Raw genomic sequence first — 19,111 nt, forward strand, 5'->3', positions numbered from 1 at the left:
GTCTGGTCGCATAAATCGTCGTCCTTCTATTGTGGCCTGCATGCTCGTACACTCCCCACTCCGCATCCAGCCAAGCATCCAAGCATCCAACCATTCATCCATATTCCCTGCCCCATGTTCGCATTTGCAAAATGCGAATACGTGATCTTCGCATAATAATTACTCCCTGCCCGACGACTCTCGGGTCTGAGGTCTCTTTTTATTTGGGCATATAATTCTTAATGGCCATGGCACATTTCTCTGCCATTTCGTGCATTTAATGATTTTTTATTATTTCTGCCTCTGCTCTGCCTCTGCTCTGCCACTGCTCTGACTCTTCTTTATATTTTTGGGTAATTTGATTTGACTGTTCTCCATTCGTTATTGTTCACTTTTGTTGTTTTCTCTTGGCCAATTTTTTTGTGTGTTGCTGCTGTTAGTCCCCTGACTTTAATAGGTTTTTAATTATTTTTCATATTTTGCTTGAAAGATTTTTTTGTAGTTATTATTAATAACGAAACGAAACAAAACGAAACCAGACGACAGCTGCGGGAAACGAAGAAGCAGCAGAAGAGTTGAGCGGGGAACCTTTGTGCCAAACTAAAATTAATCCGACTGGGAAGTTAAAGTAGAAATAAATACAAAAAGATTTGTGACTACATAGGAGGAGTATATCATGAACGAGTAAAGTTTCTTTTATTCATTTAATGCACATAAAGTCGGAATTCTGAGGAGACTAAATGTTTCGGTAGTCAAAATCATTTAATGGGGAAGTTCTACTAAATTTTATACGGGAGTTGAGCAGGAGTTTCGGTAGTTTTATGTGGTAGTTCCATCAATGAACTGGTTCTATGTAGTTATATATCTACATAATTTCATAGAACCTTGGATTAATTACGGGTCACACTTGAACACTTTTCCCTGAGTATATATTCTTTTGAATTATGCATTCAGCACTAATTTATTGCTTCACATTTGGTGTTTGGCCGAAGCAAACCAAAAGTAATACTTCCAATCACATATTTAACCGAATTTAATTGAAACGCGACTTCCATAATTGGCTAACCAATTTTTGGTCAGTGTTTATTGGCATTTTCAGCAAATGATTTGGTAATTGCTTGACATAAAATGTCCTAACAAATTACCTGAATTAAATTAATATTTAGGCACGCAATAATATTCTGGGGGGTAGGGGGGCACGAATAAAATGTATTTCTGTCCAAATAAAAATTATAAATAATACTGTTGAGTGTAACCAAATGAATAACATCGATGGATCCAAAACCGGATACATAATTCAAAGGGAATCTCAATGAAATCTTCAAACGTGTCAGCATTTTGGTAAATAAATGGCAATTTTCCAGCATTTCCCACTCACACCGGAATAATATACATACATACATATGTACATCTATATGCGTTTATTTATGATTGTATCGAGATGGATGTACAGGCCGACGGAGAGGCCAGAACCAGAGAGAACCGAAAACTATTTCCACCCACAAAAGTGTGGCCAGCCCGCAGGTGGAGTGGCTGTGCACCTGATCGGGGGTCCCATTAGGGCAACAAATTAGCTTTGGCCCTCCGCTCGCTCGAATGTCCGTAATTTACGACCCGGAGATGCAATCCCAGGCCGAATCGAATGGCATTTGTGCATTTTGTTTTGCCATAAATCATAATGGTGGGCAGGAGGGGTGCCTGCCACAATCCTCTGCTCCGCTCTGCTCAGCTCTGCTCGTACGACGCAGTAAGCTGACTTACTTTCTGGCACTGCTCCGAAGGCTTTTGCTTTTCCTAATTGATTTACAACACTTTCGAACCTTGCCCAACACACAAACGACAAATGCAGGGCTCCGGCAGCGGCTGCGGCTGCGGCTCCTCCTCCTCCGCCAAGTGTTTCGCTCTCTTATCTGTATCTTGCGAATGCGAGAAAATATGCAACTCGTACTTGCAATATTCTTGCAGGATGGAACAAAGGGAACGGGTTGGGTTGCTGTAATGGTGGCGGGGGGGTGGTGTGGGGTGACGCTTGGGCTGCATTCGGTGGGACTTGCTCAATGCTCGATTGCGCGACAATCGCAATGGGACCATATACATGTACATATATATATATATATACATATATATGTATGTATGTATGTATTCTGCAGCTTATCATTCATTGTGCGCACACATGCGAGAGTGTGTGTGTGTGTGTGCCCACTGACTGACTCCCTGGGGTCGCATTGGAGCGTGAGCATTTTGCAAAAATAATTTATGGCAAACTGTTGATTGTTGACAGGGGGGCCCCCAAAGCGGCATAGCAGCAGTGGAGCAGAGGAGCAGAGGGTAGGGTGTGCCAGCAGCAGCAATAGAAACAGGAAAGCAAACAGAAAGAAGTAACAGAAACAGAAACAGCAATGGGGATAACAGATAACAGCAAGAGATAACAGGCAACAAAAGCATATTAACCCGGACCCGGGCTACGTGCAACAGTTAGCTGTTAACTGGTTACACTTGGAAAACCTATTTTCCCAGCGATAGTTTTAATTTAAAGAACTAAATGAGAAAGTGATTTCTGATATACATAGCAGAATCTGCCGACATGAATATGGGGCAAAGATATATCCGAGATACTGGGATAAATGATACATATATAAATACATAGTTAATGGTGGGGGGGGTGCACCTTATGGCCAGCAATATATCCTTTTTGGCTGCTCCAATGTGCCGCGAAATAAAACTCAATCCGTGCCCCATATCTCAGGTGCCCAACAAAAGCTTCAGCCGTCAGCTTCGCTTAGAGTTAAGTGTGCACCGCTGCTAGAATTTATCATTAGTTTCTGTATTGATGAGTTGTACGGGGGGGGGACATACATATAAGTAGGTATGGTGCGATACAATATACTCGTACATATACTATATAGATTAACAATTGTAATCGCGGCTGTTGTTGATTTTTCCAAGCGAAACGAAACGAACAAAACAAAACAAAACAAAAAGCGAAACAGCAGAACAGCCGACAGCCCGACAACTTTGGTTGGGTGTTGATGTGTTTTCAAAAACATTGCGTCATTCCCAGATGGCAAGCCAAACCGACCCCCTGCATCAGGCCACTACTATGCTTTGGCACTCATATATGTATGTATGTTTGTATGTACAGACCAGAGTTGGGTCCAAGTGGCAGACGATCGAAGCGCTGGCTGGCTCGCTGGCTGGCTCGCTGGCTGGCTCGCTGGCTGGCTGGCTGGGGCACGTTGCGGAATCGGAATCAGAATCAGAATCGACGATGGGTTCGGTTCGTAGAAAAACTCAACAAATTCTACGAACTGAACTTGGGGTTGTCGTTGTATATCGGAAAGCAAACATCAGTGTGCTGTGCTGTGGTGTGGGATACAAGCTATACGATATGTACGAGTAAATATGTACATAGATACACATACATATGTGACTATAGGAACATGATTGATATTTGCCAGCCATGATTACTCCGTACATACGCGCAAAAGTTGTGATAAAACTACAACCAGTATACCGCAGGCAGTTACTTATAGGCAAATCACAGAGAAGTTGCACGGGTTTCACTGTAGCACATACATACATATGTATGTATGTATCTCTATGGCATATAGTACGAGTATCTGCAGCAGGATGCCATGCCATAGGGAAAGCTATTAATGGCAGAGGCCGTAATCTGCATCCAGTTTCAGACAGTTGGGCGACAGCGTCAAGCCAATGAGGGGGGAAAATTGGAATTTGTACTTTTGCAAGATTACGAGAACTAATACTAGAAAAGGCATTGGAATGATTGGAGTTGAGTATGGAATGAATTATAGTTATTGATGAGGTTATAAAACATTAAATTGTATTTCTCTATAGCTATCAACACTAGGCGGGGGGCTGCCGTCGCAAAGCACGTCAAAGAAACTAACAGAAAGAAGAATCCGAAGAGCTGCCGCTTTTGCGCAGCTTCAGATGAAGCCACGCTTTCGGCTTGGCTCCATTAACGGCGGTCTTCCTGGCACGCCCGCGCTTGGTCTTGGCTTTGGCTCTGGCTTCGGGCTTAGGCGCTGGCTTAGGCTCGACGCATCCGCATGAGTTCAGATCACGGGCCGGGCAAGGCAGCCCCTTCTCAACGATGCGGGCCAGCAAGTACTCGTTCTGTGATCAAAAGACATGAAAAGCTGGCCAAAAAGGCTTCAGAGCTTGAAGCAACTTACCTCCTCGAAGAGGCACTTCTCGTCGGTAGGGAGGGCCTGCCAGGCCCTGGAGGCCTCGCTAAGAAGCTCCTGAGGCGTCATATTATAGTCCACACAGGCGTGCCGGTACTCTCGCAGGAAGTTGAATGGCGCACTGCCTGTAACAAACACGACGCTGATTTGGCAGGACTGTGTTTCGCTTCTATTATTATTTGCCATGATCAAAAGAAAAACTCTAGACTAATTTAATTTATTTTAGGTTTTTTGTATGTTGTATTCAGGAGCTGCTCCTTGAAACTGAATTAGCTAACACAAAGATTCGTATATGTACATATGTACATTTAATGCATTGCCTACTTTGATCAGGATATGTCAGGATATGTTCTTATTACCCTTGAATTAAATCCTTGAAAGTGATTTCCATTTATTGGCATTATTTTAGCTGCTACAAACATCTTTCATGGCCTTCCTCTTTTCGTTGGGGCTTTCTTTGAAAGACCTACATCAATTTTCGAATTTCCTCAGTCTGTTTATCTTCGCTAGCACCGGTTCATCGCTCATTAGGTTCAAGTAAACACACTTCTCGGTTATATACGAAGCCATTTATCACTTATCACAGCTCAATGGGCAAAACGACAACAAACTAAATACTGAAATCGGAAATCGAAAATCGAGAGCTTTTTATGTCACAGATAGCAGCATTACTCGAATGTAAATGTTTACCTCACAAATAAATATGAACTTCAATGGGTTAAAAGTTATAAAAGCTGTTAAAAAGTTATTAAAATTTGAGTACTAATTTTAATCGTATGAAATATTTAAAGAGCAGATCTAAAAGTATTTTTTATCTGCATAAATACCTTAACTATTCCTTAGTTTTAATCTATTTAATACAGACATATATGTATATGTATGTATGTACTACAAAGTCGAATTGCCAAAGACAAATTGCTCTTAGCATAAAATTTGCTTCAGGCGATCCATAAAAGCAGAATTAACCATTTTGTTGTTGTTGTTGTATACAATATTTCTGAATTGTTTATTTAGCAATTAATGTTTGCTTTGTGGCCGCCACCCTCTTTAAAATTGCCTAGTTCTTTGATACAGTTGAGAGCGTTTGTGATTTATGAACGAGACCCTCAGCGTGAATGTATGAGTGGTGGGGAGTGTGGGGTGTGGGGCATATGAATATGAATAACCGTATCGAAGGCGAACAACGAGCCTCATTGTTCTGGGCGCTTGTTGCTCAATAGCTCCAAACAGTCGGAATAATTAGCCCGTCCCCTCTCCGGGCACACAATTGATCTCTTTTTATAACGCTTACTTAATAGTACTGGGCACTGGGATTGGAGCCGTAATAATGCGCCATAATACGATCAAAGATGAGCCATTATTATGGGTTGGATTTCTGTATCATTTTGTTGTGCACGTAAAATGGAAAGTGATTATGGTTAAATGCGTTAAATTGCAGGTATTATGTGTAGTTATTAGGCAGAAGTTGTAAAAATGAAACACCTAAAAGATAAATATCATCAAGACATTACTCTCTTTGTGGATATCTTCGGACTATTGGGTTATATTTAACTTCTCTTCACGGTTTATGGCTGAATCCTTGCAGTGACTGAGGCATTGTCTTCGTATCATATCCGTTGATTTGTTGCACAGGTTGTAGATGCTCGAATATGCAAATCTGGCATCACATAAACCCCAACCACAACCCCAATTCAGTACAATCCCAAACCACACCCAATCCCCCCCATTTACCTGTCGTAAAATGAATAAATCCAATTTCACATCATTTTCAAAATGAAATTCAACATTTCCGTAATTTATTAGGCTGCTGCACACACATACATATGTACATTGTTTATGCATAACAAAAATTAAGATTTACACATTTCATGTTCCATTTGTCTCTCGTTTGTTTTTTTTGTTTTTTGTTTTTTTCTTTAGGCTATTTACAGATTTAGGATTAAACATATGGCTCTGCATATGCGGTAAAAAGTTAATTAAATTTACATGTTTGCTAAGGGTTTTTTCATTTATTGTATGCAGATTTCTGCAATTATTATGCGCTTTTCTGTTTCGCTTTGTATTTATGCATAAAGATAACAAGACTTAATTGACTAAAAAAAATAAAGGCACCTGAGTTCAAATTGTTATTGCCAAATGTATATCAAATAAAATAAAAATCATAATAAACGAAAATCAAAAACTATAATCGAATAACGATGATAATAATAATAATATAGATATACATACATATATTCGTATGTATGTATATGAGTGTGTATAAAGACACAATTAACGTAAAGCATTTATAATTAATTCATTTTATTTAATGGTATGTTTGTTGCTCCAACCTCTTCTACTGTTTGACTGACTTACGCTTGCGATATACCCACAGATATCGTCTGTATATATGTGTGTGTGTGTCTATATATGTATATATATGTATGTAGATAGATAGATAAAGTGTTTTCCCTGAATGAAATGCTCGATATGTGCCCCGCCCCGCCCCTGGTATCCAGTTTAGAATTGTTGGCTCTGGTTTTCCCACCCCCCCCATCCCCCTTGTTGCTTTGCTGACTAGTGCGTTGTCTCTCCATCCTCTTGTCCTACATCGTCTATATTTTGTTTGGGTTTTTTCAACCTCCATTTGGACTACTACTACTACTGGCTATGCTTCACACTCTACTACACCTACACCTACATCTACATCTACTACATCTTATACAGCTGCGGTGGCTCCTTGGTGGAGGGTATACCTTGATCGTAGGCACCGAGCTCCGCCTCGTAGAGCAGGTTGTTTATGAGATGCTTTACGGCGATCTTTGACTTTGAGGTCTTAAGTTTGCGGATTGTGATGGCCACGTACTCCCCGAATACGCCGTACTCATCCGCATGATTGGCACTCAATCCTGTTTGCTTTGGCGGTGTGGCACCGCTGCTGGAGCTGCAGTTGCTCGATGTTACGGCCGTGGCGGTGGCCAGATCCAAGGATGTGTTGCTGGTGTTGCAACTGGAACCGTTGTGGTTGCTGCTGCTGTTGTTGTTGATGTTTTTGGCGGTGTTGCCGCCTCCTGCCAACGCTGCTGAGAGATCACGATCACGATCACGTTTTTGTGCCATGTTTGTGGAATGTTTTTGCTGGTTTTGTTGCTGTTGTGGATGTTGCTGCTGCTGCTGCGGTTGCGGTTGCCCGTTGCAATTGTGGTTGTGGTTAAAGTGCTGCTGCAGCGCGTGAAACGCGAGCTGGCCGTGGTTCATCTGCTGCCCCTGCGATTGCGATTGCGATTGCGCATGTGCCGTCGCCGGCGAAGACGATGTCTTGATGGGCGTCAGTGTCAGGGCCCCCACGACATGCTCCATGCCCAGGACCACGCCCGCACCATTCTCGTCCAGCGCCTTGCGCTTCCGATGATTGTAGGTGAGGTCCGTTGGCTTGTAGTAGTTGATGGGCGAGGGCGTACTGCTCTGTCTGTCCAGCAAACCCATCTCGGATTCGTGCTCTATCTGCGGAAGAAAAAGGCGAAAATATTGATGGGTTTTATTTTGTTTTTAATTAAATGGGAAATTGCCACAGCCTCTACCGATCTTAGTCAAGTCTGTCGCCCTGTTTCATCATGCAAAGATGGGTCTGATCTGTCGAATAAAAAGAAAACACCGGAACCTGTTCTATCAGTGACATTGGCGTCTGACGAAATCTGTGTCAGGTTATTTCATCAACTAATCGCCCGATGAGCATCGCGTTTTTATATTCTAATAATATCATCAGTCATTCCCATAGGTCTGCGCTAGGTTTAAGGAGGGGCGGAAAGGACGTACACCTTGATAAGGCCATAAAGTCGAGTCATTCAGTTGACCTGTCTGAATGATTATGTCTGGGAAAGTAGGTATTTGGTCTTATAAAGAAATATGAAAAAAAGCTTTGGAAAATCAAATTTCTATAATTTCAATTATGTTATTATAACTAATTCGTATTTTTCGTATTGTTTCGTACAATCCCGTGCCATTCGAAACTCTACAAATATTCTCTAATTACTCCCACGAAACCACTTGATTTGACGGCCACTCTAACATAAAACAAGTTTTAATTACGCTAAAAAAATATATACATATACAGGTATACATATAACTTCAACCTGTCAGATCAATTAAAGTACAATCAACAGTCGCGGATCGAAAGGGTACTTACAATTTCTGTTTTCACATCTTCGGCGCTGATTCTACAGTAATTCTCCCCGTCCAAATCGGACGAGGAACGTGTCTGCGAAAGATCAGAAAAAAAAGAGAATTAGCGGAGAATTCGCCAGAAAAACAGCAACAAAGAAAAAATAATAATAATAAAAATAATAGCAGAAGTAGTGGATCCAGTGGGTTGGGTTGTGGTGGTTGGTTCGGGAGGGGCGCAAGAGAAATAGAAAACAAATTAGAATAATCATAAAGAAAAGCACACAGATGAAAAAGATCACACAGATGGAGCCCCGAGTCTGAGACGAGTCGAGTGAAGTAGAGTCGGGGCCCGCTGGCGATTGAATTAGTCACGGTGGAGCAGGGCGGGACGGATCGGATCGAGAGGGAGCCAAGTCAACATTGAAGTGGACCAACGGGTAGACGGACGGACGGACGGACGGACGGACAGACAGACAGGCAGAAAAACAGACAGACGTGAGACGAGTAACCAAAACACACGAAAAATCAAACGAAAATAACACAAGAAGAATAAAAACTTTTCGAGGTGCATCGAATTTTGTATACCCTATTACCAAATTATACCGACCTTATGGTCCTATGGTACATGCATTATTTTTGGTCGGCTCTTTAAAGGAAGTTTATTAAAACCAGCTAACATTTTTTCAGCCAATGAAAATGTATAATTTACATAGCAACATAATGACTTCTTCCTCAAGCTTTCGTCGCGCCTCCTGCAGCAAGCATACCTTTCGCTGCAGGGTATTAAATAAAAACCGAATGAGCGAATGAGGCACAAAGCAAACATCAGCAAAAAGCAACAGCAACAGCAACAAAACGCAGTCCAGCAGCAACTTGCTGTATTGGAACTGCTGCGCTGCTGCGGTTTGGGGGCGGCCAAGCATTGATGAGCGGAATGGCGGGAGAGGGGAGGATGGTGATAATGGGAAAGGGGCAGGGTCGGTGCAAAACGTGGGGCTGCCGATTTCTACGGCTGATGCAACACCCATACACATTTATGTTCGTGCATGTATGTATGTATTATTGTACGTGTGTCTATTTGTATGACGGTCGCAACAGAAGCAGCAGCAGCAGCAGCGCAATCAAAGCCAGTTGACACTCACACCAGTGCAGACTGACGCCAATACAAGCTTCGCTTCTCGAGCGCATGCGACGCAATAGCCACGACTGAGCACAGTGGAACTATGCCAATCAGCATTAGAAAATTCTAAATAGTTTGATATATTCAAAAACCTATGCAAATGCATTAGATGCACATTGCAACTGAAGCATTGAAACTTCATAATCTTTTTGCATGAAAATTTATGGTTCCACAGTACCGAAAAACCCTAACCCTTGATACAATCATTTCTATCATCTAACTGAGTATCGAAGATCGGTAAATTACTTTAAAGAAATTACCATCACGTCCCACTGTGCGCCACCGGTTGCGCCGATGCCTCTGCCTCTGCCTTGCTGCTGCTGCTTCTGAGGAACCGCTAGACAGCGACAGCGCGTGTGCTGCTGGCTGCCGCAAAACAAGTCAAACCACACTCACACACACACACACACACGCGCGCGCATGCAAAGCTCCAACGAAAAGTTTACACATACACATACATACATACATGTACATCCCATATGTATGGCCACATGTGTATGCAAAATATTTAAAATCAATAGAGTTTGTTTTAGAGGGGGAGGGGAGTGCTTACCACAGTCGCTGAGGAGGGGGGGCGACGGCAGCCCCCACCAGTATCGCCGCTCTCGTCGAGATCTTCCTCGGCGCCAACAGCATTCTGAGCATCCCTGTCCAGACTTAGGTCCCGTTCTCGATCCCGGTCGCGATCCCTGGCATTGGCCGCTGCCGCAGCCGCTGCCACAGCAGCGACAGTGGCTGCAATGCGGGCGGCGAGCTCCTCGTGCTTCTGATCAACAACCTGTTGCTGCTTTCCCGCTGCCGTCGCCGCAGCCGTCAGCTGTTCCAGATCCAGACTGTGCATTAGCGCCAACTTCTCGTCCGTCTCCGGATCCACGTCTGGATCGCAGTGGACTCCATCGACAGTCATTACGGTTATGTCTCCGTCCAGGGCACTGCCACCGTCCCGCTCTCCGTCCAGAATGAAGCGGATGGCCTCGTAGGCGAACCACATGGGCTGGTACAGCACACCCCGGTTGCGCCCGCTCAGCACCTTGCCGTGCTCCCGGTGGAAAGAGCTGCGCAGTGACTTGATCTTGGAGCGAATCGAGCGGATCTCCGTGCCGTACTTCTCGCTGAGCAGTTTGAGGGCCTCGTACTTCGTCTGCTTGATGTGGTAGCCCTTTGTGTTGGGGTCCCACAGCACCCGCTGACAACGGTAGTCCTCGATGAAGCCCAGGATGGTGGCGCGCGACCATTCGACGCGGTCCACAGGTGTTGGCGTCAATGTTGGGGATGGCGGCAGCGCCAGTGGCAGCGGCAGAGGCAGCACTATGGCATTGGAGTTGGCATCGAGCTTGTACTGCTGCGCTGCTGCGGCGCTGCTGGACATCGTGGTGAAAGTTTTCCTGTGCCCGCTCCCCCGTGCAGCTGCTGGCTGTGCTCAATGATGGGGCTGGGATGGGTGGTGGGCTGGTGCGGTGGCGGTGGTGGAGGTGGGTGCAATGAGGCTGAGGTGGGTAGGAGGTGCAGGCTGCTGCTGCTGCTGCGTCTGGAGGTGGTGGTGGTGGTGGGAGAGTAGAAAGAGAGAGAGAGAGGAGGCAGCAGCAAAAAAGGCGAACGCAACGCGACGACGAAAAAGCGTCCACAACACGTTGCTTTTGACTTTCGACTGAGGCGGCGGCGGTGGTTGGCGGTTGGCGGCTGCTGGTGTGTGGTGTGGTGTGGCAGAGGAAACAGCAGCGGCAAGTGCGGCCGCGGGCAGCGGGCAGCGGGCAGCGGGAGAAGGCAGCGGCGCGTCCAAACGGCAGCTCAGCTGCACTTTGTGCGAGAGAGAGAGAGCGTGGAGAGCGAGCGGCAGGCAGGCAGGCAGGCGACGTCAACGCTGTCGCTTCGTCCAAAATCAACGCAAAGGTGTGCGACTCTCTCCGTCTGTCTGTCTCTCCGTGTGTCCGTCTATCCGCGTGTGTGTTTGTGAGTGCTGCTTGCAGCGGTGGCAGCAGGCGGGCTTTTTTTTGCGCGGCGACGGAGACGAAGACTGAGAGACCTGTTGTTGCTCGACTGATAATGCGCGCTGCTTTGTTGTAGTTGTCGTTTTTCTATTTGTTGCTGCTGCTGCTGTGCTATCAGCTGTTTTATGGCATATGGTTGTTGTTGCCGCACTACGTGCGACGCCGCTGCCACTGCTGTTGCTGTTGCCACTCGGTTGGCGGCTACTTTGCGTGCTGCTGTTGCTGTTGTTGCTGTTGTTGCTGCTACGATCCCCAACACCAACACACGTTCCTGTTGCTGTTGCTGCTGCTGCTGCTTGCGGTTGCTGCTCGCTCGTTTTGTCGCCGCTTCGTCGTCGTCGGCGTTCGGCGCTCGTCGTTCGCTGTTGAAATCACGATTTGTACTAATTTCACATATTTAAACTGTGTGTGGCATGCGCGCTGCTCCAAGCAGCGGCAGTGGGGCCGGTTGGTTGCTGGTTGCCGCTGCCGATGTTGCTGCTGTTGGCCGTAAGTTCGTCACTTGCTTTTTCGCTCCTCCGCCCCTCCTCCCACTACCGCAAAGCACTCTCCCTCTTCACTCTTCTCTCCACACACTCTCTCGCACACACCTTTCCAACCTTGTGCTTGTTGTTGCCTCGCTCGTGTCGCGAGTTGCGATCGTTGCTGCTGCTGCTGCTGCTGCCGCTGTCGCTACCGTCAACAGCAACACGTTGCACAGTGGGCCCCGTTTGTTAGCTGAGCCTTCTGCGCATGTGGCACAGGGCTGCCAAGAAAAATTTCTGGCACTTTAGCCACAAAAGTGATGGCGACCATGATGCCTGCCTGGAGAGGCAACACGGTGTACATATATACCTATTAATAAACACACATATGGGTACAGTGTGGCAAGTTTGGTTGTATTGTGGCAAGTGTGAGTGCATGCCACGAAAATACTTGTTTTGAATTTGCCTCAGAGCAAATCTAAATTAAAATATTTATATTTAAGTGTGAGTAGATTAGAAGAAAAAGGTTTTAAAATTCTGTTAATTCTAATGTTATATTTTAATAACCCACATATGCATATTAACTAGAATACCAAACATTATCCCACTGCGCTTTACCAATCCCGCAGTCTTATGTTCTTTGTCCCACTGTGTTTCGGCAGTCAAAGCTGTAAATATTGTTGCTGTCGCTGCCTGGTCCTGCCCTACCCGCACCACCTCCCCCCTCGCTTAACACTCAGCAACACTGAGAGAAATTGTTATCGTTGCTGCCGTCACGTTGTTGCTGTTGTATTTGGACAAAGTAAAAACGAATGAAAAGGTAAAAACCGAAACGCCTGAAAACACGGTAACAAATTTAGCGAGTCAGCTAAATAACAGAAAAAGAATCAAAAAAGGAATTGCATTTCACGGCGAATATGGACGTTTTTAGGTCGCTGTTATTTATACCCTATAGAGGGAAGTTGCTACGATTTAACCCAGATGCTTGCAACATCTTCAAGCCAATCGGAAAATAAGTATTTGTTACACAGCCTGTTAGTTGTTGGGTTAACTTCAGCAGATATTGAACTGAGTCAAATTGTATCAGTTAAGCTGATATAAGCTGATCAACTTGCAAGGGTATCAAAGCATCGGTATCCGAAGCTAATTCCCCTTTTCGTTTTTGCTTTTGTTAATCATGAGGATGGTGTGTTGCTTGTGAGGTGAGGAGAGGCAGGAAAGTTCTGTTGCTCTGAGACCCGAAGTTGCCGTCGCTCACGTAGGCGCAGCGCAGCGGCCACTTGGCTTCGTTTTGTTTTTGCATTTACTGTTGACATTAGACTTAATGGTGGCTTGCGACCTGCTCTCCATGTTCACTCTCTCTCTGTAGCTCGCCTACACTCACTCTCTTGCTTTGCTTGTCCGTCCTCCTCAGCACGTGCGAATGTTTTCTCATTTCGCCGAATTTCGATGTAACTGCAAGAGTGCAGTGTGTGTGTGTGTGTGTGTGTGTGTGTGGGACAGGGACAGAGTGACTAGGCTTATCAGTTTGTTCAATCTCTCTCTGTCGCCCTCCACCACACAATGTGCTCTTGAGCTCCCCTCCCCTCCCCCCGCACTCTGTTATATTGCGGAAGCTTTCGCGTCTGCCTTGCCTGCTTCTTCTTATTTTACTCTCCATCGCGCCTTAACGGCTCATTATCAGACACACTGCTGCTACCGACGTCGGCAGCGACGTGTTTGCCGCACCTACGATAACGGAATTAAGCTGACATTTTCATGCAGCCCGGGAAACCGGCTGTGTGGACCCTGCTCCTTGCAACCGATTCCCCCCTCTCCTCATTGAGCAAGCATAGTGAGTCGCAGTCCGAAATTGGCTCTGCCTGCGTCAGCGTTGCGGTGCAGAGATTTTTTTTGCCATCAATTTTCGCCTCAAGTTGACAAATTGACGTTCAAAGTTGTTTGCGCTGCATTTTTAGCCACAGTTTTGGTTGCGCTGCCTGTTTTTCCTCCTTCCATGCTCCCCTTCTGGTAACACAGCCAACGGTATTCATTGCTCGTTCCCGTTCTGTTTCTGGTTCCTTATTATGTTATGTTATGATTTTCCGTACTCTTGTCATTTCGCGCTACCTTTAAATGTGATTGCCAGAGAGTGCGGGAGAGAGGTACTTGTCTGTGTATGTGTGTGTGTTTGGAACTGACGACTTTACAGTGGGTGAGTAAAGTTTGTGTAGAAACAAAACTAGTCCGTATGAAATATGTATTAGATATATATAAAAGGAACAAGGAACTCAGGATTCATTGTTGCATAATTGTTGCAACTGATATTTATTTAAGTCTCTTACAAAGTGTACCAAATTGGTTTATTTCGTACAAGATTTATTAGCAGATGAAAACTTTTTTGCTCCACTGTCGGTTGGCGGAATACATAAACTGCAATTTCTGTTCCTGCTGCCGCTGTTTTGCTGTGTTGTTACTGTTGTTGCTATTTCAGTTTGTCATTGCCATCTAAAATGCATTGAGCTGTCACATTAGAGAAGCAACTCGATACGTCAGTCCCCCCGCACCCGTCCCTCTCTCTATCATTTCTCTGCTCTGCCAGTCTCCATTCAGCTTCACTGCTGTGCTCTGTTCTCCTGCACTCACTCTCTGCCTCTCTCTCTCTCTTCTTCTGATCACCTTCCTTCCATTAGTGGACCCTAAGCATTTTACTCAATGTCGTGAAAGCATTGAAAGTTTTCCTTTCTTGGTGCTCGTTCTTTTTTGTCAATCAATTTCGAAGGTGTTGCTGCTGTGGATGGATGTTGCCTGTGGATGTTGTTGCTGCTGCTACTGTTTGCCGTTGCGTGCACTTTAGTGGAAATTGCTGTTGACGTTGGTTATATGGAATACTTGCAAGTAAAAATACATATTTTTATTCAATTTCCAACATCACGTCGTCAGGACGTCGCCATTGTCAACGCTGCAGTCGCAGTCAGCGTCGGCGTCGGCGTTGGCGTCCGCGTCGCTGTCATTGTCTTTTGTTATTTTTTTGCAATTGCCCTGCAATTCCCCCGCCTTTTACTCCACCCGCTTTGTGTTTTTTCTGATGTTTTTTCTACTCTTTAGTCGGTGTTTTTTTTGTTTTTTTTTTCAATTATGCATCGCACAATGCTTTTCTCTCTCCTTTTTTGCACCTCTCCGCCCCGGGTGGAACAGCCGTGCAACGGTTCAACTGTTTAGCCTGTCGCGGATTAGTCGCGCAGCTGTCGCTGTTGCAGCGCTGCAAAAGCATTTCCTTGTGCCCGAAGCTCTGTCCCGACGATGATGCTCTGCCGCTGCCTCCGCTAGTTGCCTTCCTTCTAAATGAAGTGGGCTGGCAATTTCTTTGCTGTACCCTGTACAGGGTAGTCATAGAGTACAAGGGTATATATGTTTGGCAAAGCTGTATGTAACAGGCGGAAGTTAATGATTTCCAAATATGTATCCCCCGATTAGCATTAAAACTTTAGTTGCCATGCCCGTTTGTCTATACGTATTAACGTTTAAATGTAAACTGATATCTGTGATGTTCCACTTAATTTCTCAATTAAATGATATGAAATCGTTTTCTAGCAGGGTATTCCATAGTCGTAATATCGAATATTTCACCTACTTGTTGTGTACCGGCTAAGCAGCTCCTGAGTGAGTGAGTGAGTGAGTGAGCGTTTACTTATTTACTTAGTTGCCTGAGTTTTGCAACTGATGCGTATCAGATGGCCGGACTGGTCGCTGGGGCTGTTCGGGCCTGGTCCGGGCTTAGGCCTGGTCTACTAGGTGCTAACGGGAAGTCGCCGTTGAGTGAGCGGCCAAAGGAAGTGCATTTGAATGAATGCACATCTGATAATGCCTAATACCCATAGACAGCCAACGCATTTGCACTCACTATGCCCGCTACCCTCCCCACCCCTCCCAAGATTCTCCTCACTCGAGTGGCCAAGGCACTTGGGATATGTTTAATTAACATTTTTGTTTTGCACCGATTTTGCGAAGGTTGAGAACTAACGCCAACACAAGCCATGCGAGGCGTCGAAATGATTGGTGGGTCTGCCAAATGGAACAGCTCCAAAGAGGTTTTTGTTGGCTCTGGAACGGGGGGGTCCCCAATAAGTCACAGCCAGAACGAAGCTTGTATTCATTTTTGTAGCGATCATTTCTTCTGTTGATGGAATTTTTTAGATTAAATATACTTATAGTACAACTATCCCTAGAGCGTAATATGTAAGAAGGAATCTTCTTGAAAATAAATACACGTCTTCTTTTTGGCTTCGTATTCGCCTGGAAAGTTTTGGGCATTCATTTAATTAGAATCCAAATCATTTGATAGGTACAAAGACCTTAGTCATAGATGCCTCCGTTGCCCCTTTCATCAGCCCCTTTACTTGCTGTCCCGAGGGAGGTTTCTATTGACATTGTTCGAAAAGTTTTGCCTGGCTTCCATTTCTACCGGTAGTAGGGGGGAGGTCTCCTACCCCCTGTTCGCTTCGAGTTGTTTTGTTGGAAAGTTTCACAATATTTTTTGCTGAAAGGAGATGTTAAAGGGTTGCTTGGGGTAGAGGCCAGAGATAACCCGGTCCGGCGAATGATAACGTTGTATGTACAGTCAACACCCTCTTTCAATTTTCGCATCAAACTTGGCTATTACCAACGCCCCACCCCAATCCCCTCTCATATATTGTTCACTGTTTACTTTGCTACTTTAGTTCTTAAAGGAACTTTCCACGGGGGTTAGGGTAGAGTAGCAGCAGCAGCAGCAGCAACAACCCCCCGGGAGGACTAACAACAACCACAAAAACATCTTGCGTGCCCTTCGGAGCGGTTCTATACATCTATCCATCCATCCATTCATTGACACAACTCCATCATTAAAACTTAAATGACCTTCCTGGGAGGACGAGAACGACGCAAACGACGATGAGGATGAGGATGATGATGATGATTGCTTTCGGTGGCGATTCAAACTTTGACTCCTGATATCTGGCACTCATGGAGTCGCTCATTCAATTTGGCACTTCCACCAGATCCAGATTCCCCCTACTGAAATTCGCCGCGTCTACCGTCAGCTGCTTCTGACATTCTATTACCGGCCGGGGTGGACTCGGTCTCTGCTCCTGTATATCTATGAGAACTATCTTCATCTGTATCTAGACACGCATTAAATGCTTTCTATTTAATGAGTTCTCTCTCTCTCTCGCTCTCTCCCTCTCTCTATGTATCTCCCATCCGTTTGCTCTTTCTCTGGATGGATAGATGGATGCTGCTGATTTACATGTTTCTCTCTGCTCTGTTTAATTGCCCGGACCCGGACACGGTTCCCGGACGCGAACGCGGATGCGGATGCGGACGACTCTATGGAGGAGGATCCGGCATATGCTTGACCTAATGGTTGGGTTGCTTCCACAGTTCTTTGGCTGGATCTATCACAGCGAGGTCTATGACTCATTTATCATGTGTCAGAATGTTTAACTAAATGGCACTTTGGCCGAAAAACTTTCCTCTCGTGGTTGGTTCGGTTGGGTGATGGGGGAGTTCCTGAGGTTCCTGGGGTGGTGTTTGCTAAGTAGTTAGTTTTAATAGTTAGCCGCCTCTCGCTGTCCAACATAAATAACTCGCCACGCAACTTCGCTGCCGCTCCTGTCCGGCCGGGTCCCGCCCCTGGTTTTGTCATGAAAGTGCTAACAATCTTCCAGATACTTTTCGGACGTTGTTAGCGTGATGAATGAGCCGCCGCCACATGTGAATGGCAAAGGAGTAGAGGAAGTCTACAGCATAATTATATGCAGGACCAGTCGACAGAAGATGGGAGCGGGGGGCTGGTGCTGCGGACTCTCTCCCACAAAATATCTTAATCAGAATATTCCGTTTTGCTGCGCCCGGAAGGAATCACCCAACGGGGTAAAAGGGGGCCAAATGGTAGGCAAATTTATGGGAGTTCACCCTTTTGTTAAGCATTTTAACCAACTTAAAGCTGTGATATTTCAATGAAATGTGGGGGGGATGGATGGCCAGGCTATCAAATTGAATGAAATTAATTTACATAGAAAGATTTCTAAAAAGGATTTTACGGAAGCAAATATTGCCACATAAAATAGCATCTGAATAATCCAGAGTACATTCATATATATCTCTTTTCCAATTAAATAATGAGTCAATGAACCAGGCCTAATCCGCTAACCTTTTGGATTGCGGCCCACATCTGTGTACAAAATGTATATGTATGTAGCCGGGATATTGCATTTTCCGTATCAAAGTTTAGGGATCACATTAGAAATCCATTTGATAGTTTGCTGATGTGCGAAGCATTCAACTGCGCTTCGAGGGCCTGAACAGCAGCAGCAGCAGCAACCCCTCTTGCGGGTTATGTTTAAGGGGAGTGAGTGCCTCACTCCTGGGTGGATTATGCGACAATTGTCGCTGTCGGCGGGGTACAGGGGTAGAGGGGTACACTTGATATACGTACAATTTGCATCTCATAGAACGGTCATCGTTATCAGATGGTTCTGGTATTTCGGGCAGGGCGAAATATATATAATACATTCCACTGTGCCATTTACCGTTGGCCATTGCCATTGCCATTGCCATTGCCATTTCCATTTCCGTTTCGCTGAAGCCCATCCTGGGCTGGGACCTGGGACCTGGAACGTCGCACATCATTCGCTGTGCGTAATATCCTGCTCCTGCTGCGTTTTATGCCCGATGCCCGTTCCGTTCCGTTCCGTACCGCAGCGTAGCGTTCCTCCGGGGGTTGGGCCCAACACTTTTCGTAATAAGTGTATTTACTTTGGCCTCGGTCGCGTCTCTACTTTCTGCTCTTTGTGTGACTCTCGGAATGGGTTTCGTAATAATGGATTTCATTAAGGCAGGCAGGACAATGAGGCCCAGGCATTCAGCTTCCTTTGGGCCTTCTCTCACTCTCTCTCTCTGGTGAGTGTGTGTGTGTGTCCTGACATGGACGCCAATTCAAAGTACGCCATGCGTAACAAATAAATTCATTAAGCGCAGCCAATGCTCAGCGTCGACGCTCAAACATTATCATCAATGGGCAGGAGGCAACAAAGGAGCAGCAGCAGCAGCAGCAGGACCAAAGGATACCACGGGAGGTGGTCGAAAGCTAAAGGAGCGTGGAGCGAGGAGGGGACGGTGGTTAGT

General features: G+C 45.5%; 2 protein-coding genes and 1 long non-coding RNA gene across 6 annotated transcripts in view; 1 reads left to right on the plus strand and 2 right to left on the minus strand.

Moving 5' to 3' along the window:
* The window catches only part of LOC111072715, a 44,529-nt gene that overhangs the window by 21,717 nt on the left and 3,701 nt on the right, over window positions 1-19,111 (plus strand). The gene's annotated exons all lie outside the window — the stretch shown is intronic.
* LOC111072714 lies at window positions 3,786-4,466 on the minus strand. The gene is made up of 2 exons (XM_022364728.2): window positions 4,179-4,466; window positions 3,786-4,119 (listed from the first exon to the last, which is right to left on the minus strand). Exons 1-2 carry the CDS (start codon window positions 4,374-4,376, stop codon window positions 3,886-3,888), a joined length of 432 nt encoding a protein of 143 aa, XP_022220420.2. The 5' UTR covers window positions 4,377-4,466; the 3' UTR covers window positions 3,786-3,885.
* On the minus strand, window positions 5,955-11,254 carry LOC111072711. Its single transcript, XM_022364724.2, has 3 exons — window positions 10,067-11,254; window positions 8,356-8,427; window positions 5,955-7,673 (listed from the first exon to the last, which is right to left on the minus strand). Exons 1-3 carry the CDS (start codon window positions 10,880-10,882, stop codon window positions 6,882-6,884), a joined length of 1,680 nt encoding a protein of 559 aa, XP_022220416.2. The 5' UTR covers window positions 10,883-11,254; the 3' UTR covers window positions 5,955-6,881.

The sequence above is a fragment of the Drosophila obscura genome, unplaced genomic scaffold (assembly GCF_018151105.1).
Source record: "Drosophila obscura isolate BZ-5 IFL unplaced genomic scaffold, ASM1815110v1 contig_1, whole genome shotgun sequence".
Taxonomy (NCBI): Eukaryota; Metazoa; Arthropoda; class Insecta; order Diptera; family Drosophilidae; genus Drosophila; species Drosophila obscura.